Here is a 16579-nt window from a genome sequence, read left to right on the forward strand (position 1 = left end):
GTCATTAAAAAGAGGAAACCTCACTTGATCAAGTGCCCCACAAGACTGAACTTTGTGCTAGCCTGGAGGACATTTTCTTGATTGATGATTGATGTCAGAGGTTTCAGCCCATGAGAGGAGTTGTGCTGGGCCACTACTACTGAATGATGTAAGAAAGCAGGCTGAGCAAGCCATAAGGAGGAAACCAGTAAGCAGCACTTTCCATAGCCTACGCATCAGTTCCCTCTTCCACATCCCTGCTTAAGTTCCTGCCCTGACATGCTTTGATGATTGTGATTCTGAAGTGTAAGATGTCAAAAATTACATCTTTTCCTCCTCCATATCTGTGTGATTCTGGCATTCAACCAATATTTGTCACTGCCAAATGAAATAAAATTCAGTTTTGCAAAGACAGGCTGTCTACAAGGGACAATACCCAGTAAATATAAAACAATTGGAACCTTTGTAGTGTGCTTGGGCATATATATAATATGCTTGCATTTGATTTATTTTGTGCATGCATATATGTGTGTTCTATGTACAGAAATATAGGTGAAGGACATAGTAAGGTGTCTGGGTGAGCTGTTCTATCACTGTTTGATTTATTCGATTGAGTAATGATCTCCCACAGAACCATGACCTAGAATGACTTACAGTCACTCCTGCATTGCACATGCGTTCTGGGATCTCAAGATCGATTCACATACTAAAGCAACAAGTGTCCTTGCTTTCTGAGCGAAGGCATCTCCCCAAGCCCTTATACTACAAATTTTTATTAGGGTGATAGTTCTTTTGTTTACTTTTCATATAAATCAACAATGCACATTTCAAGTATTTCCATTTAAATTCACAGTATAACAGCTACCTTGACAAAAACCTGCTGGAGCTAAATGTTACTATGGAAGAATACCCATGCAAATGGATTAAAAGGATGATGCTCCCTCACCAAGTTGTAAGGAACTCACATTTTCGCCTTTGTCACCTTTGCTGCCCTTTTGGCCTGGTTCTCCAATTTCACCCTGTGTTTGAAAGATACATGTTAAAGCTTATTTCCAAATTATCATTCCTGAAATTTCATCATTATCACCACATTTTTTACAACTAATGTAATTACATGATGGTATTCAAAACCATGATCTCAATATAAAAGTTCTCTTTGCCTCTGGCTTTCTATAATTGACCAATACATAGGAAGATGAAGTCAACATTGACATAGAACTACAACTACAAATAAAACCTTAAAAAACCTTATTTTGTCCTGTATACCACCACCATGAATGACAACGGAAGTACATTGATTTACATACATATAAGTACATGTAATCAAAGGGTAGTTTTTCTTTTCTCCCAGTTTACCAAGAAGTAAGTTTATAATACAGTGTTTCTCAAAATTTCTACGTATTATAAAAGAAGTTAAAACTAAGTTGAAATAAGAAAATCACCAATTTTGTACAAAAGAAAACATCAGAGCATTTATTATTTATATGTTGCTAAAAAAGGACTACCAATCCTTTTACCAGTGCTACTGCAGCTTATTCATAAGTCTTATGGCACAACTCCTCAGGACTAAACTACTATTTAAGGAAGATAGTTTTTAAAAATATGAAACCAATGTTCTCTTATATTTTATGTTTCTATTCTGTATGCTGCTTTATGAAAGGTATATTTCTTAACTTTTGAAGGCATAGAATACTTTGGGTTACATAAGAGGTATCAAAATTTGAAAAAGACAAAAATCACAAAATTTCCACTTTGGGCTTAATCTTTGACTAGAGACATAGTTCCTGAGAAAGCACTTCATAAGCTTTTGTATGCCACACTAACAGAAACAATGACACCAACCTTGTCTCCATCCTCACCAGGAGAGCCAGCAGGCCCAGCAGGCCCAGGGAGACCCACAGGGCCTTGGATTCCATCTCTACCTGCAGGGCCTTGAGGACCCTTCTCTCCCTGCATCCAAAATACAACATGTCATTAAATGCTGAAGGAATCCAGTAAATGCTATACATTGTGTTAAAAATGATACATACATACATACGTACGTACATACATACATACATACATACTACATACATAAAATAACAACCCCACTTCTACATATTCCAGTTCTTATATTTAGAAAAGAAATAGTTTAATTTTTCTTGGAAACAAATTGCAAGCTGTGAACAACAAACAGAAACAACGGGGTGCACTCTGTGGGTAATTAATAATACCAGGAAAACTTACGTCACTTTTAATAATTTATCAGTTTCTAGCCATACTCCATAAAATTTATTAGACACAACTGACAAAATAAATACTTTAAAAAATAATTTTACCAAACAAATCTTGGCAAACCAGGTTGGTGCTGTCTCTCTGAGGCTATGCTTTGTCTTCCCAGAGTTAATGAGCTAGCCATTCAGCAGAACTTAAACATGCATAAACTTTTCATATGCCTTATATGAAGTGGGTTTCTCCCATTTTCACAGGGATTTTGTGGATTCTACAAGCTTCGATTATTTTAACTCATGTCTGCTTTTCTTGGTGCCAAAGATCATGTGTGTTGGCTTTCTCTTTTTCTCTGGTTTTGTTTGTGCCTCGCTGGCACCTTTTTCTACTTGTGAATTTATCCATAATGAAAGATAGAGCATTGCTGATGAAAACAACTTCTGCTGCTATAAAAAAAAATATTGCTAGCTTTCAGGTTTTAAAATAATGTAATTCCCATGCTAGAGTTTACACTGGTTTTAATGGAGACAATGTCCTTGCTTATACGCAGTGGTTTTTCTCCTGTTGCATTACCTGTGAAGCTACAAGTGATCGTCTCATCCTTCTGACACCTGTTACCTCACAGTCTCTTGACCCTTTATGTTGATGTATGTTTATGTGTTTTGTCTCTAACTCTTAAAGCAATATTTTTTTTTTAGTTCTAAGTATCAAATTCAGGGCCACATGACTGCTAGGAAATCCATTTACCAGGAGGATACATCCTGGTCATCATCAAATTTACTTCCTAAAAGCATTCCCAGTTTTCTTCCTCTTTATTGAAACATCTTGTCAAATATTAGTAGCATTTCTCTGAGCTACTGAAATAACTTGCTGATTTTAGACGCTCATGTCTTTTTCTTCCTCCCACATCATTTCTCCATTACAACAAAAGAGTCGGTGGCATCATATAACCAATATCATTAGGTGAATGTATTTGCTTATCATTCTTCAGAGTGAGCGCTTGCTTCACTATGATTCTTAGTGTTAGCTGTCAGCTTGACAGAAGTTAGAATTATCTAGGTCAAGGCTCTGGGCATGTCTGTTGGAGATTGTCTTGATTATGTTAATTGGGTTGGAAAGAATTGCCCACCGTGGTTGACACCATTCCTATGCTGGTGCATTCTAGATTGTTTTAAGTGGAGAATGGTTAACTAAGCAGGAAGCACACCTTCGTCCTTTGCTCTCTACTTTTATTAGACGTGCAAAGTGATCAGCTACTTCAAGATGTTGCTGTCTCAATTTCCCCACTATGATTGTAGATACCTTGAACTGTGAGTCAAAATAAACTCCTTCTACTAGCAGTTGCTTGGGTCAGAGTATTGTATCACACAAATAGGAAAAGAAACTAACATACTATCTTGATCTAGTCCTACTGGGACCCAATGATATCTAATGGTAAAAGGAATAAAATATCTCCGCTAAAAATGTAACTTTTGTTATTGTTTTTTTTTTTGCTATGTTTATACTTTTCTCACAACTCCTAGAATGCATCCTTCCTTACTCAAAATCTCACGTACGTGCATTATTTTCTGGTCATTGTTTCTTCTATTTTTATCACTGTTCCGGTTCCCCGTGATGATGACTATTGTGAGGTGATGGTTATTTATTGAAAACATTCCAACTCTATATTATGTTTTAGAACTGTGACAGCACATGTTCCTCAAGCTCCTACAACTATCTTATTTTTCAGATATTGGAAAATAGGCTCTGAAGTTAAGAACTTAGCCATAATCATGAACTAAATAAATGAGAGAGCTGAGCTAGCAACTGAGTTCTGAGAAGTCAGCAGCCTTTGCAACTTCAACATTTTCAGTTCTCAATCTTCACTTCTCATTTATTTCATTTTTATTGGAAAATAAACAAATATATTCATGGTTTACTAATAACGAGAGGGATTGCATCCAATCCCATTAGTACCTTAGCAACTGCGTTCTTTGAGCTCCATGCTCAGTTGTCTCTTGCTCTGTGTGTGTGCTCATAGATCTAAGCATCCACACATAAACTGATTATCACTGTGTCTATTTTCTCAACTTTTGATGGAGTCTGTCATAACTCATCTCCAAAATGATTTTCTATAGCTTGATTATGGATCTCTGCTGCTCTTAGCACTACATCACACGAGAATAGAATGCTTTGGTCCTAAGCCTATTATTTTGAAGGGCACCACAGGTTTACAGTCTGCCCCTCACCACTCTAAAATCATAAAAACACATGCTTGCATTTAAAAAAAATTCAAAACTGATTTTCCTTGAGATTCTTGACTCCCACTGTCTAGTTCACAGTTATAGCATTGACCTCACTTTTTTTCAGACCAGCATTTCTTCGCCTCACATTACTACAAGTGCACTACCAAAATAGATGTAATTAACGGAAATTGTCTATAATCCAAGGAGGTGACAGTCATCTACACAAATCATAGTTTTCTTTAAGAATCATGCACATAAAATATTCATTGCCAAATGATAAGTCAAAAAGGTTTATCTACCCTTTCCAATCCTACCTCCAAGAGTTCCTAACTTGACTGATAATTTGGAGACCATGTTTAGGTTGTAATTATTGTGAACACAAATTCTGTACAGTTTTGAATTTTGTTTTTTATTTTCCTTTCTTTTTAAGATGCTGGGTCTTAGACTGGTGAAACCCACCAAAACAGCTGACCTGAACAAGGGGGAGCTCATGGCCCCCAGACTGATAGCTGGGAAACCAGCATAGGACTGATCCAGACCCCATGAACGTGGGTGTCAGTGAGGAGGCCTTGGAAATGTATGGGGCCTCTTGTAGTAGATCAGTACTTATCCCTACTATAGGAATGGACTTTGGGAGCCCATCCCTCATAGAGGGATACTTCCTCAGCCTAGGCCCTATCCCAAAGGATATGACAGACTCTGAAAGATCCCCCCCAAGGGCTCACCCTCCCTGGGGAGCACAAAGGGTATGGGATAGGTAGGGTGTTAGTGAGGGGCAGGGGAGGAGGGGAAGGAAAGGGAACTGGGATTGACATGCAAAACAATCTTGTTTCTAATTTAAATAAAAAATGGAGGAAAAAAAAAGAAAAGGGGAAATAAAAATACAATCCTAAGAGAAAGATGCTGGGTCTTAGGTGAAATGTATTTACAATATTGACTTCCATGTGATCTAGCATGTCTTTTACTTCATGTAAACCTGTATTTTTGGTAACTGTTTAACATATCAACTAAGGTAAAAAAATATATTTGGAATTCAGAAAACAGAGAATGTTTTAGTGAAAATTTGGCCAACATTCCCTTGAAGTTTCACACGACTTTTGAATGAATATCTGTGGGTAGTTTAACCCAATACTACTGGACCTTCTTTCTGCTAATGTATATAAACTGACATCTCTCTTCAAATGCTACTTAATCCAGTATCTACCAGTTAGTTTTTCTCAATAACTATTTGATGAACAAAAAGTACAATAATATAATAATTTGCACCTCTAGGTGTGAAAAACTAAGAAAGCCTAGTTGAGCAAGGATTTCGTGGTCCCACTAGCCACGATATCACCAACTTTCAAAAGCTGTAGGGCCTTAGTCTGATTCTTAAATAATTATTATCAGTCTCTCTAAATTAAATTTTAAAGTAATTGACAGTGCTTTTTGACTTTGGTATTTGAATCAGTATTTTCTTTATAAACTGAAATATGTATTCATTTTAAATCATAGGATTGAATACATTATCACCATAGAACTTACATTTTCAATTTGAGTGAAAAGCAACAAAGTTCCTTTAATATGTATTCAATCTTTATTGCACAAGTTATGTATGACCTATATTTTTAATTGATTGGAGTCAAACACAATGAACCCATTTCCCCCTATCTCTTAGCAATGAAGAGTATAGTTCAAAGTATACTGCTTCAGAAAAATTCTCAGAAAAATAGGCAATATGGTTTTGCTGCAAAGCAAAACTTATATTCAATAGTGTCAAGGACTCATTCTAACTTTCTGATTAAATTATAAAGAAATCAGTAAGACTACCAGGGTCTGAACATATTCCCCTAAGATTAGAAGGTTGGGCCTAATGAGAGATAATCATAGCATGAGAGCAAAGAGAAATTATGGCATTAGAAATGGGTTGGGTTAATTGTCACAGGAATAATTAGTTATAAAAGGGTTTTGCCCACTCTTAGACTTTGCTGGTCCTAAGATGAAGAACATGAGGGCTTCCTAAGATGAAGACCCTTCATTTCAGATTTCTCAGCTTCTGCACCATGCATGAATCAGGATATAACTATTCATTCTGAATTATCCAGTGTAATATTCTATCACAGTACTGAAAAGGACTATCGTATTCTATCACAGGACTTGAATATCAGAACAGGGTAATGAAAGAAAAAATATATTGACAATGAGTATAATTCCATTACTAGCGCTGAATATAGTAATTAAAGAACAGTGATGTTTGAATTACAAGTTCAAACTCAATTGTGTGTCTCACACATTACAGAAAAAGTATTGTTATATTTTATGAGCATCATAGCACTTCTTGTCTATATGATTTAATTAGTTTATGCATTCATCTGAGAGGATGCTTTATAAAATTCTATATGATTGAATCAAAAGCAGAAACAAATGAGACAAACCCAATAAACAGAATAAACTCCACAATCTTTGAGATACAAAAATTTTAAATGGAATAAATATGACATGAAATAATCACATTTCCTATTTCACTCATCGAGCAAAACTCAAATTACATGAGAACCTCAAGTGTGTCCTCTGAGATATATCTATGACCCATGGAACCACCTGAGATGGAAGTGGTGTTCTGAAAGATGTAAAAAGTTCAACATTTTTCTAGTCTAAACAGTGAGGTATATAAAGTTTAATCAAAACTCCCATTTTACTTTTTAAATGAGCAAAATTTAGAAGCCTTTTGCTTTAATAACATTCCACTCCCTCACAGATATCAGGGCTTCATGACTTGTGAGAAAACACCATCTTGTTTAATTAAATTTCCAAGTTTCTCTATTGTAAGAATACAAGGAGCTGTCTTCACATGCCAGGCACATATGCACAGAGAAAGCAGTGAAGTATGAAGAACAATATTCTCGAATAAAAAGTAATCATGTGTGCAGGTTGTCGGTGTCACATATTTTTCTTTCAACATTACTTACAGGAGCACCTTTTTCTCCAGCTGGACCGGGAGGGCCCTGGGGACCTGGACGGCCTGGCAAGCCAATTGGCCCTGCTGTGCCTGCAGAGCCTCGTTCTCCCGGAGAGCCCTAGAACATGGGAAACAGGATGTCTTGTCATTAATAGTGAAAACAGATACTGTCATACGAAACACTTATTTAACAATGAAAACATAATCCACTAATAATTTTTGAAGCTAAATTTGAAAGAATTTTAATGTCTCAAGATGTAGTTATACCCATCACTTGTGGGATGAAATGCTAATTCTAGTATCAAGTGCAGATATTAACATTAAGAAAATATGATGAAATGAAAGATACCCTACAGTTTGAGCTTCTGAGATGGTAGCTTTGAAAATCTGTTTTCACAACTGTACACAAAGCTATATAAATATGTATCTGGTACTGAACCTTGCATAATTTTATTCTTGTATCCACAAAGGATAAATGTATACCCTCCCTACCCTCTTTACTGCTTGAAGTGCTTTCTGGGCTTCACTTCAAAGTTGCTAGATATTCTTTTTTTTCTAAGTCCAAAAGTTGAGCTCACAGGTTCCCAAATATGCATTATACAGTAAAGTATGCTGTTAGTGAAGACTTAGAACTTTGTTCAGAACCTGTAAACTTATCTTGGTCCTCTAATGACCACTGACCTCATTAACAGTATGAGACAACTCACATCTAATAAGCTTTGCACAACTGACTTTAGAAAAAGACAACTTATATCCATTAACTAATTTGCTATAAAATATACCCTAAATATTTAAAACATAATCTTGAAGAGACTATGTTTAAATTTATCTGAGGTTAAATTTAAGAAAACATTAAGTGTAGGAAATGTGAAAAATGGATATATTAAATTATGCACAGCTCAAGTACAATCTAGTGACAACATCCAGTACTCTCCGGTCTTTGGGTTAGAATCAGAAATGGATCATGAAGCTACAAATTACCATGCTACTTTATGATACAGATGGATAAAAGATATATGATTTTTAGTATACACACACATATAAGTAATATTTCAAAATTGTCCTAGAATATTATTTTAAGATATGTTACATTTGTTTATGCTTGGAATATTTGTTTAATGATACAAAGATGTGTTGCACTCTTTTATGTTGCATTTATTTAATTTTGTGAATCTGTGTTACCTGTTTAAAACTGATTGGTCTAATAAAGAGCTGAACGACTAATAGATTGGCAGTAAAGGATAGGTGGGGCTGTCAGGCAGAGAGTCTAAATAGAAGAAACCTGGGAAGAGGAGATCTAGGAAAAAAGGAGGAGGACTCCTGGGAACCTCCATCCAGCTACACAGCAAGCCATGGAGTAAGAAGTAAAGAAGGTATACAGAACTAGAGAAAGATAAAATCCCAGAGGCAAAAGGTAGATGGAATCATTTATGTTAAGGGAAGTTGGCTAGAAACAATTCAAGCTAAGGCCGACAGGGCATTCATCAGTAACAATAAGTTTATTTGTGATCTGGGAGGCAGGGCTCCCCAAAGAGCCAAAAGAGTAAAAAACAACCAACTAAAGAAAACACCTCATAGTTGATTATTCCAGTAGTGATTTGCTGACATAATAATTACCATATACTGGCAATCATAATATTAAGCAAATACATTTTATTAAAATTGTTCTAATTTATATTTTCATTAGTTAAGGAATTAATTATACTGATAAGATGAACAATAATATGGCTATCAACAATGTGTATTAACATAATCTCATAATTTACTACTCTGTCATTTTTTTTAATTTTCAGTTTGGTTCCAAAGAAATTCCAGTGATATCATGTTTTAAAATGGGGGACTCTAACCTTGGATCTCCCTCAGCACTCTCTGTAAGAAGCCTACTACTGCTTCTCCTCTCTGTGGACTTCAATTCTCAATGGCTACCCCCTGGGAATTCTTTGAATACAATCCCACTAAATTTCCCTAATGTATTCATTGAATTCAGATGATAGATAAATTTGTTCCTTAAATTTCTTCATATTAATTTGTCAAAATTTTTCTGTAACAGAGTACTTCTCAATCATGTATTTTATTTATATTTATTAAATAAATTGAAAGATTCAAGATTCAAATTGATGTTATGGAAGGAAAAATTAGCATGAAAATGTCATATTTTTTCCTCTTAGTTATTTTACGACTAAATGAAGCATTTGATTTATGTTTTTATAGCTGTGGGGGTATCAAACTTAAGGGAAAAAATTTTGAAGAATTCTGTCAAAATTTTAGCTGGATTTATGAGCTAGAATTATATGAAAAATCACAGAAAATGTTTGGCATGTGTCAAAATAGCCAATGAGGAACTGTATGAATATTACCTGTTTAATAATCAACTGTCACAAATCATAAATATGAAAACACAACTGCAAAATAATTGCACTTAGTATTTTCTAAAATGCATATATATATATACATATATACATACAGATATATGCATGTGCATATAGTGTATCTTTATCTCTGTCTCTCTGTCTGTCTCTCTCTTTATATATATATCAATGCACACAAAACATATACATATATAAAAACATACATGGTTATAAAAATAATGACATAATGTATAGATGATGTGCATTTGTTAAAACCTGAGTCATTCAAGTGTAGTCAATAGAAAATTTCAGAACATTAATTGAATATTTATTTTCCCTATAAGTTGTGGCCATGGAATCTAAAGATGTATGTATCACACTAATTGGTGTATTATGATTGATGTGTGATACATGGCTTTTATTTTGTAACAAAGTGTTGGTTGAAAGTAAAGTATTCTTAATATTTAAAATTAAACTAAATATTTTATATAGCCACTTTAATGTGTCTTAAGCAGAGATGGAATGCTGTTTTGAATCTAAGAAACTGTTCAGAGTATGTATATATTATATGTTATTATTAAAAAGCAAACTATTTTACTTTCTGCCTTAAAGCATTTCCAAGATTAAATTTCAGATTATCATCTTGTTTTTGGAGGCTGCATGAAAATTAATAACAAAATATATTACTGTTCTGTAGTTAGAATACTTCTCATGATCTTGTCAGATTTCATCAGCATTAAAATACATGATCAAAGTCAAAAGTATAAGAGCAAGTCCCTTTTCTTACTTGTTATTACAGAAATTCCATAAGCCGAGATATCTGTAATAATGGAAGGCTCAGCAATGATTTTATTTAATCCACAAATAAATGTAAACTGAAAATCTCTGATGGTACCTATTGATTAAACAAATGATGTATAGCAAAGATGGGAATCATAAATACTCTCAGACCAGCTTTGAACAAATAAAACTTTCTAATCCTTCAGTCACAATTGAACCACTGGTAAGGCACTCTCTAGCTTTTTTTTTTTTTTTTTGAGTTTCAGCTCAGTTTTAGAAGAAGGTTTTATTTATACATTCTGCACAATGTATAAATTGTAGTGATACTTCAGAGCATTGCAGAGAACAAAGGTGGCATAAAAATCAGGAGGAGCCTTACTCTGTTTCTCTGCAGAGCTTACACATATCTTCAGGAATAAATGTGAATCCGAACTCTGATGCTTATTCATTGCCAATTATTTCATTATGTTACATAGTTGAGTGACAATCACTATTAGCACAGGAAATGATATTTTTAATTTTTATTTGATACTTTTATATAACTGAAAATTCAAGTCTCATCAAGTACTTAATTCAGACAATATAATACATACGTAATTGAAGTTCATTTTATGACTAATTACTAAATGAAACATTGACTTAGAAAACAAATTCAAACTGCCTTTCCAGGCTTTTCCTGTTCATAACATTATTTTGCTTAAAATTCCAATTTATTTCATTAAGAATAGTAACAGGTAAGACAGTTCTTTATCTCCTGCCAGAACAAATCCTTCCAGCCTCCTAAATTCTGGTGCTTCTGCACTCATTAGTGCTTGCAATTAGCAGAATCCAAGCATTGAGTGCTTTGATTGACACATGTTTATTTTTCTATTGCACACTCCGTGGGATCACAGCATGAGATTAATGAGAGAAGAGCTATCATCATACTTACAACTGGACCCTGTGGGCCTTGGGGACCTTCTCCTCCTTTCAGTCCAGGTGCACCCTGATAAAAGTGAAGAAGAAAAGCAACTGAACACATAAAAATTGACTATAAATAGGCAACATCTGACAAAATGGAGATGGCCGGAAGTGTTTTCTGAAACCAACAAAGCAGGTATATACATATATAGATAACGAAATGCAAAGATTATTATATCACTCCTTATTCCCTCATGACTGAGCAAAAAATTCATCCACGTGCTTGACATGTATGTTGGGTATACCTGGGCTCCAGGAAGACCTCTTTCACCTGGGAAACCACGTATTCCTGCTGGTCCACTTTTCCCTGAGATACCTTGAGGGCCTGGGTCACCCTGAGAGATAAAATACATACTATTAGCAAAATGTAATTTCTACACAGTTTGTATCTAGCACCCTTAATTAAAGAAAATATGTAAGGAGACTTTGAACATCATTTAATTCATTAGGAGTTCATACATATTAAAATGAAATAATGATAACCAGATGTAAGGGTATATGCAAACTGGTGGTATTATGATCAGTGAAATGATTCTTGTGTTATTATTCAGTAATATCTTGAGATGCAATAACCTTACACTAAATAGCTCCATGGCAAATTGTTCTGACATTGAGTGGTATGAAAACGTGTAAAATACGCTTGTAGTTGAAGAAGAGTACACGGAAGCTTTGTGTAAGCAAATGTCCTTGACCTTGTACCTTTGCACCTTCTTTTCCTGCAGCACCAGGAAGTCCTTGCTCACCAGGAGGACCAGGAGGTCCAGGATGCCCACGTTCACCTATTGGACCAGTCTCCCCAGTTGGTCCCTAAATAAAACAAGCAAAGCCATATTAAAGTGTCCTATCATTTTTCCAAATAAATACAAAGAGAACTCAAAGATTACTCTCCTTCACGAGATTATTTTTATTTTTATATTGTTCAACAAAATACTTCCTAGAACTTAATGAAAGTAGTGTACCTGGAAAGTGTTTGAGAAGCTCACTGTAGTCTTGGCGAGAGTGGCCAGAAGTGCCAGGGAACTGTATGAAGTATGCAAGAATAATTTCTTTGTCCAGTAATAGAACTATTTGAGAAGGAAGATAGCCCAGCTGCTCTTTAAAACTCTGTACTTTAAATGACAGTTTTGCCTTATTCTCCTTTTTATACAAGGCGTCTAATCAGCTTCACAATATAGAGACACTGATATCACTCTGGTGCATACTCAAGAAGTCACTGATTGATAATACAATCAAAGTCCCTTGGACCCAAAACAAACGAAGCAGTTTTTTGTTTGTTTGTTTTTTATTTCACTGTTCTGGGAAATCCCATAAAATAATTAATTCATATTCATTTGACAAAGTCTAAGGAATGAAGCTAAGGGGTCCCGGAGTTCAGTCCTACAGTTTGCACCTGAAGCTGTAGTCAAAAGCCAGCTGCCTGAAGGTACAGCAAATGCTGAGGGGAAATGCCAAGTTCTTTGTGTGTCCCCCCGAAGCTGCTGTTTGAAAAGCTGTAGCATGTTAAGCTTTCAGTGTAGAGAGGGAATGGCGACCAGTTGCTCTCCGCTGCCACAGCAAAATAAATGATTTTAGTTAAAACATATACTGAGAACAATTCTAGCAGCTGAGACTCTTAAAGTGAAACACATTACTGCAATTGCTTGTGAGATGACGGCCCCTGCATTTTACTAAAAATACAACACATTTTTAAGCTCTGGACATGGCTAAAGAGCATGTGTCCCTACTTTTTGCGTACATTTACAGGTTTAAGTTCCTTTGTCTGTAATTATGGAAACTCTTTAACTTATTGTTAAATAAGCTAAACATGTGCAGATAGTTTTTCCACAAAGCCATTCTCAGCTACATAATGAGTGGAGACATACCTGAGGTCCAACCACACCTCCTGGCCCAGGGGGACCGGTCTTGCCTTGAAATCCCTAAGAAAGTAAAGTACAATCTATAAAAGCTATAAGCAGGATAAAGCAAAAATTAAAATTCTGCAAGATAATTAAAAAACATGTTAAATGAAAGTTTAATTTTCTCTAAAAATTGTTCTTTTCAAATGTAATGAGATACTGTATGGATTATAAATTTCTAAAATATTCTATTCATATGTAAGATATTATATTGATTCTTTATGCATTTCTAAATATTTAATTTTTCGCATTACAGTGGGAGTATTATTTAAAAAAAAACACTGGGTTATAATGGATATGGAATAAAAACAGTGTTCTTGTCACTGTTCTCCCTCATCCAACAACATATAGAATTTTAGCCAAGCAATATTTATGGGTGATATATGAAGAATTTCTATATCCTTTAAGATCATTAACTAATTCTCTATACATAAACGCATAGCAATCTCATGAAACAAAATATAAAATATATTTCTAAAGATAATACTTTTCATGATTAATAACCATATCAGCTTTATCAATATTGTTCCTTAGGACCCAAGAGAACACAAACACATTTTGCAAATAATGTGATCAATAAACATAATCTGGTTGATATGATCAGTGAGGGCTCACTGAATCAGGCTTTGGAAATATATTCTGGAACATTTTCCCATACTCATGGATTGCCTTTTTATGTGATTTTATTATTATAGATTTCTTTCTCAAGTCATATAATATACATTAAATGTTGGAAAAATAAATACAAAAATCTGGAGAGAAAAGTCTTCCGCCCCCAAAAAACAATAAAACCATGAAGTGCTTACACTATTTTTAATCAGTAAAATATGGAAACAGTATGAACAAGAAAAGCAGGAAACAAAGAGAAACTGGTCTTTCTATGTTTGTATCACAACTTATAAATGAGTATGATTTATAAATTATAGGAAAAGTAAAAAAGTCTGAATTTTTCTTACTGCAGTTCATATCACAGGGAAAGAAAGTACATTTCTCCTATTTTTAAGTTTAAGACCACTAGACTTCTACTTGTGCAATACTCTTCAATGGTCAAGATGAAGATGTTCTAAAGAAAATTAGAATTTATTTCTTATTTTATAATTTTAACATTGAATCAACTGGTGAGTTTGAAAATCTATGCTCAGACTACATGGTATGTACACTCACAAATAAATACACATCTACACGTATGTACACCATATGCATGAATATTCATATAATATATGTGCATTTGTAAATGTATGCATGCAGAGGCAGGTGGATCTGTGTGAGTTCGAGACCAGCCTGGTCTACAAGAGCTAGTTCTAGAACAGCCTCCAAAGCCACAGAGAAACCCTGTCTCAAAAAACCAAAAACAACATCACAAAAAAACAAGTAGTGGTATTGAGGAGTATTGGTATTGTTTTGTTGTTGTTGTTGTTGTTGTTGGTTTTTTTTTTTTTTTTTTTTTTTTTGGCTCCGCAGACTGATAGCTGGGATACCAGCATGGGACTGATCCAGACCCAAGAAACATGGGTGGGTTTCTGTGAGGAAACCTCAGAAATCTACGCGACCACCTGTAGAAGTTCAGTACTTATCCCTAGCATAGGTGTGGACTTTGGGAGTCCATTCCACACATAGGAATACTCCCTGAGCCAAGACACACGGGGGTGGGCCTAGACCCTATCCCAAAGGATACAATAGACTCTGATGACACCCTATGGAAGGCCTCACCATCCAGGGGGAGCAGAAAGGATATGTGATAGATAGGGTTTTAGTTGAGAAGGGGTAGGGGAGGACAGGAGGGAGAAGGGAACTGGGATTGTCATGTAAAACAATTCTGTTTCTAATTCAAATAAAAAAAATTGAAAAAAAAAGAAAAAAGAAAAAAACAAAAGAACACAAAACCCCTTCATTTCCTAGGGTTCTTTCAATCTCACATAAAGTGCATTGCATCATGTGAGAAAGTATTTAACATGCAACCTTCTGTCGACTTCGCCAGTAGACATTCAAGCTATAGCCAATTCGTCCTTGATAACTTCTGACATTATATATATCAGGTTCACTCACTTGTGCACATTACCCAGAACCATCACCTCAATCCATCTAATCTATTCAATGAGATTCTCTACATGTATCAACCCACATCAGTAAAAACATTCCACAGTTTAGGCAGCTACTACAGTGTGACTTTGTTTTGAAAGTGGTCATAGGTTTGAAATACACTGATCTTGCATCTCTCGCTCTTAAACAGCCATAAACACCTGTTTGAATTTACACATTCCTGAGGCCAGCATTGCTTTCTGATCAATTAAGTTTGATTTGGAGGGAAAATATGCAATTCTGGCCTTTAAAACACATAACATTTTATGAAGGCTTTGTCTTAATAACTGCAGGAACATGGATAGTACACAGAATTAATCGATTATCAACTTATTACAATGACCTGATTAAAGTCAATGCTCCACTGAAGAAAAAAGTAGAGAACTGAAAACTTGCATACAATGAGCCACATGGCTGCTAGCTCAATAGTATAAATGATGGTTTTGGAGAGAGCTGGAAGATAGTACTGTCCATATGCCTGCCCATACAAAATATCCAGAGCAAGTGTAAATATCTAATGGATTTGACATCAGAATTATATAAATAAAATAAAGAAAATTATTATAACCCAGAGTGGAATTTTCTTACTTCAGCATGCCACACTATAAAACTGCATTTGTTTTAATTTTGGAATATTTTACATTAAGGTAGTACTTAAGTCTATGGGAACAGAAATTAACTTCATACATTAAAGAGTGATTGGAGAATTTGTTGCAATGCCCAACAAAATATAGTTTCCATTGTGATGTCAAAATGAACTTAATTCATTTTATGGTTAATACTGGATTCTACAGTGGCCCTCTGTAGCCTTCTTAGGGGCTGGCTACAGCTTTCCCTACAGCCCTCACATGAATTTGTATATTTTCAAGATATAAAAACCATTAATAGTTTAGTTTTTATTGGACACTCACCCCAACAACAACAAAAAGGCTTCAAAATAAGACATCAAAATTTATTCTGAAGAATTTTGACTGGAGATGAGTTTCAAATGTAAGTAAATCATTTCTTCTTTGAAATAAGGAAACACATATATTACAAAGTATATCCACAATAATTTTGTGATCTTTTAAAGGGAATCTTTGAATTCTAGTCAACACAGAAAAAAAGTTGAAAGAAAACTGATGGGGATGTACTGTATATGTTTATCTTACTGATTGTTAAATAAAA

At 34.8% G+C, this 16579-nt stretch overlaps 1 protein-coding gene across 3 annotated transcripts in view; it reads right to left on the reverse strand.

Annotated features, from left to right (window-relative positions):
* Positions 1-16579, reverse strand: part of Col11a1 (collagen type XI alpha 1 chain) — a 175182-nt gene that overhangs the window by 44545 nt on the left and 114058 nt on the right. For all 3 annotated transcript variants that reach the window (XM_035451017.1, XM_035451016.1, XM_027395556.2), the window contains 7 exons: positions 13301-13354; positions 12138-12245; positions 11684-11773; positions 11410-11463; positions 7361-7468; positions 1822-1929; positions 945-998 (listed from right to left, as the gene is read on the reverse strand). In XM_035451017.1, coding sequence (XP_035306908.1) covers positions 945-998; positions 1822-1929; positions 7361-7468; positions 11410-11463; positions 11684-11773; positions 12138-12245; positions 13301-13354 — 576 coding nt within the window. The remainder of the gene's footprint in view (positions 1-944; positions 999-1821; positions 1930-7360; positions 7469-11409; positions 11464-11683; positions 11774-12137; positions 12246-13300; positions 13355-16579) is intronic.

Source organism: Cricetulus griseus (assembly GCF_003668045.3).
Source record: "Cricetulus griseus strain 17A/GY chromosome 1 unlocalized genomic scaffold, alternate assembly CriGri-PICRH-1.0 chr1_0, whole genome shotgun sequence".
In the NCBI taxonomy this organism is placed as follows: Eukaryota; Metazoa; Chordata; class Mammalia; order Rodentia; family Cricetidae; genus Cricetulus; species Cricetulus griseus.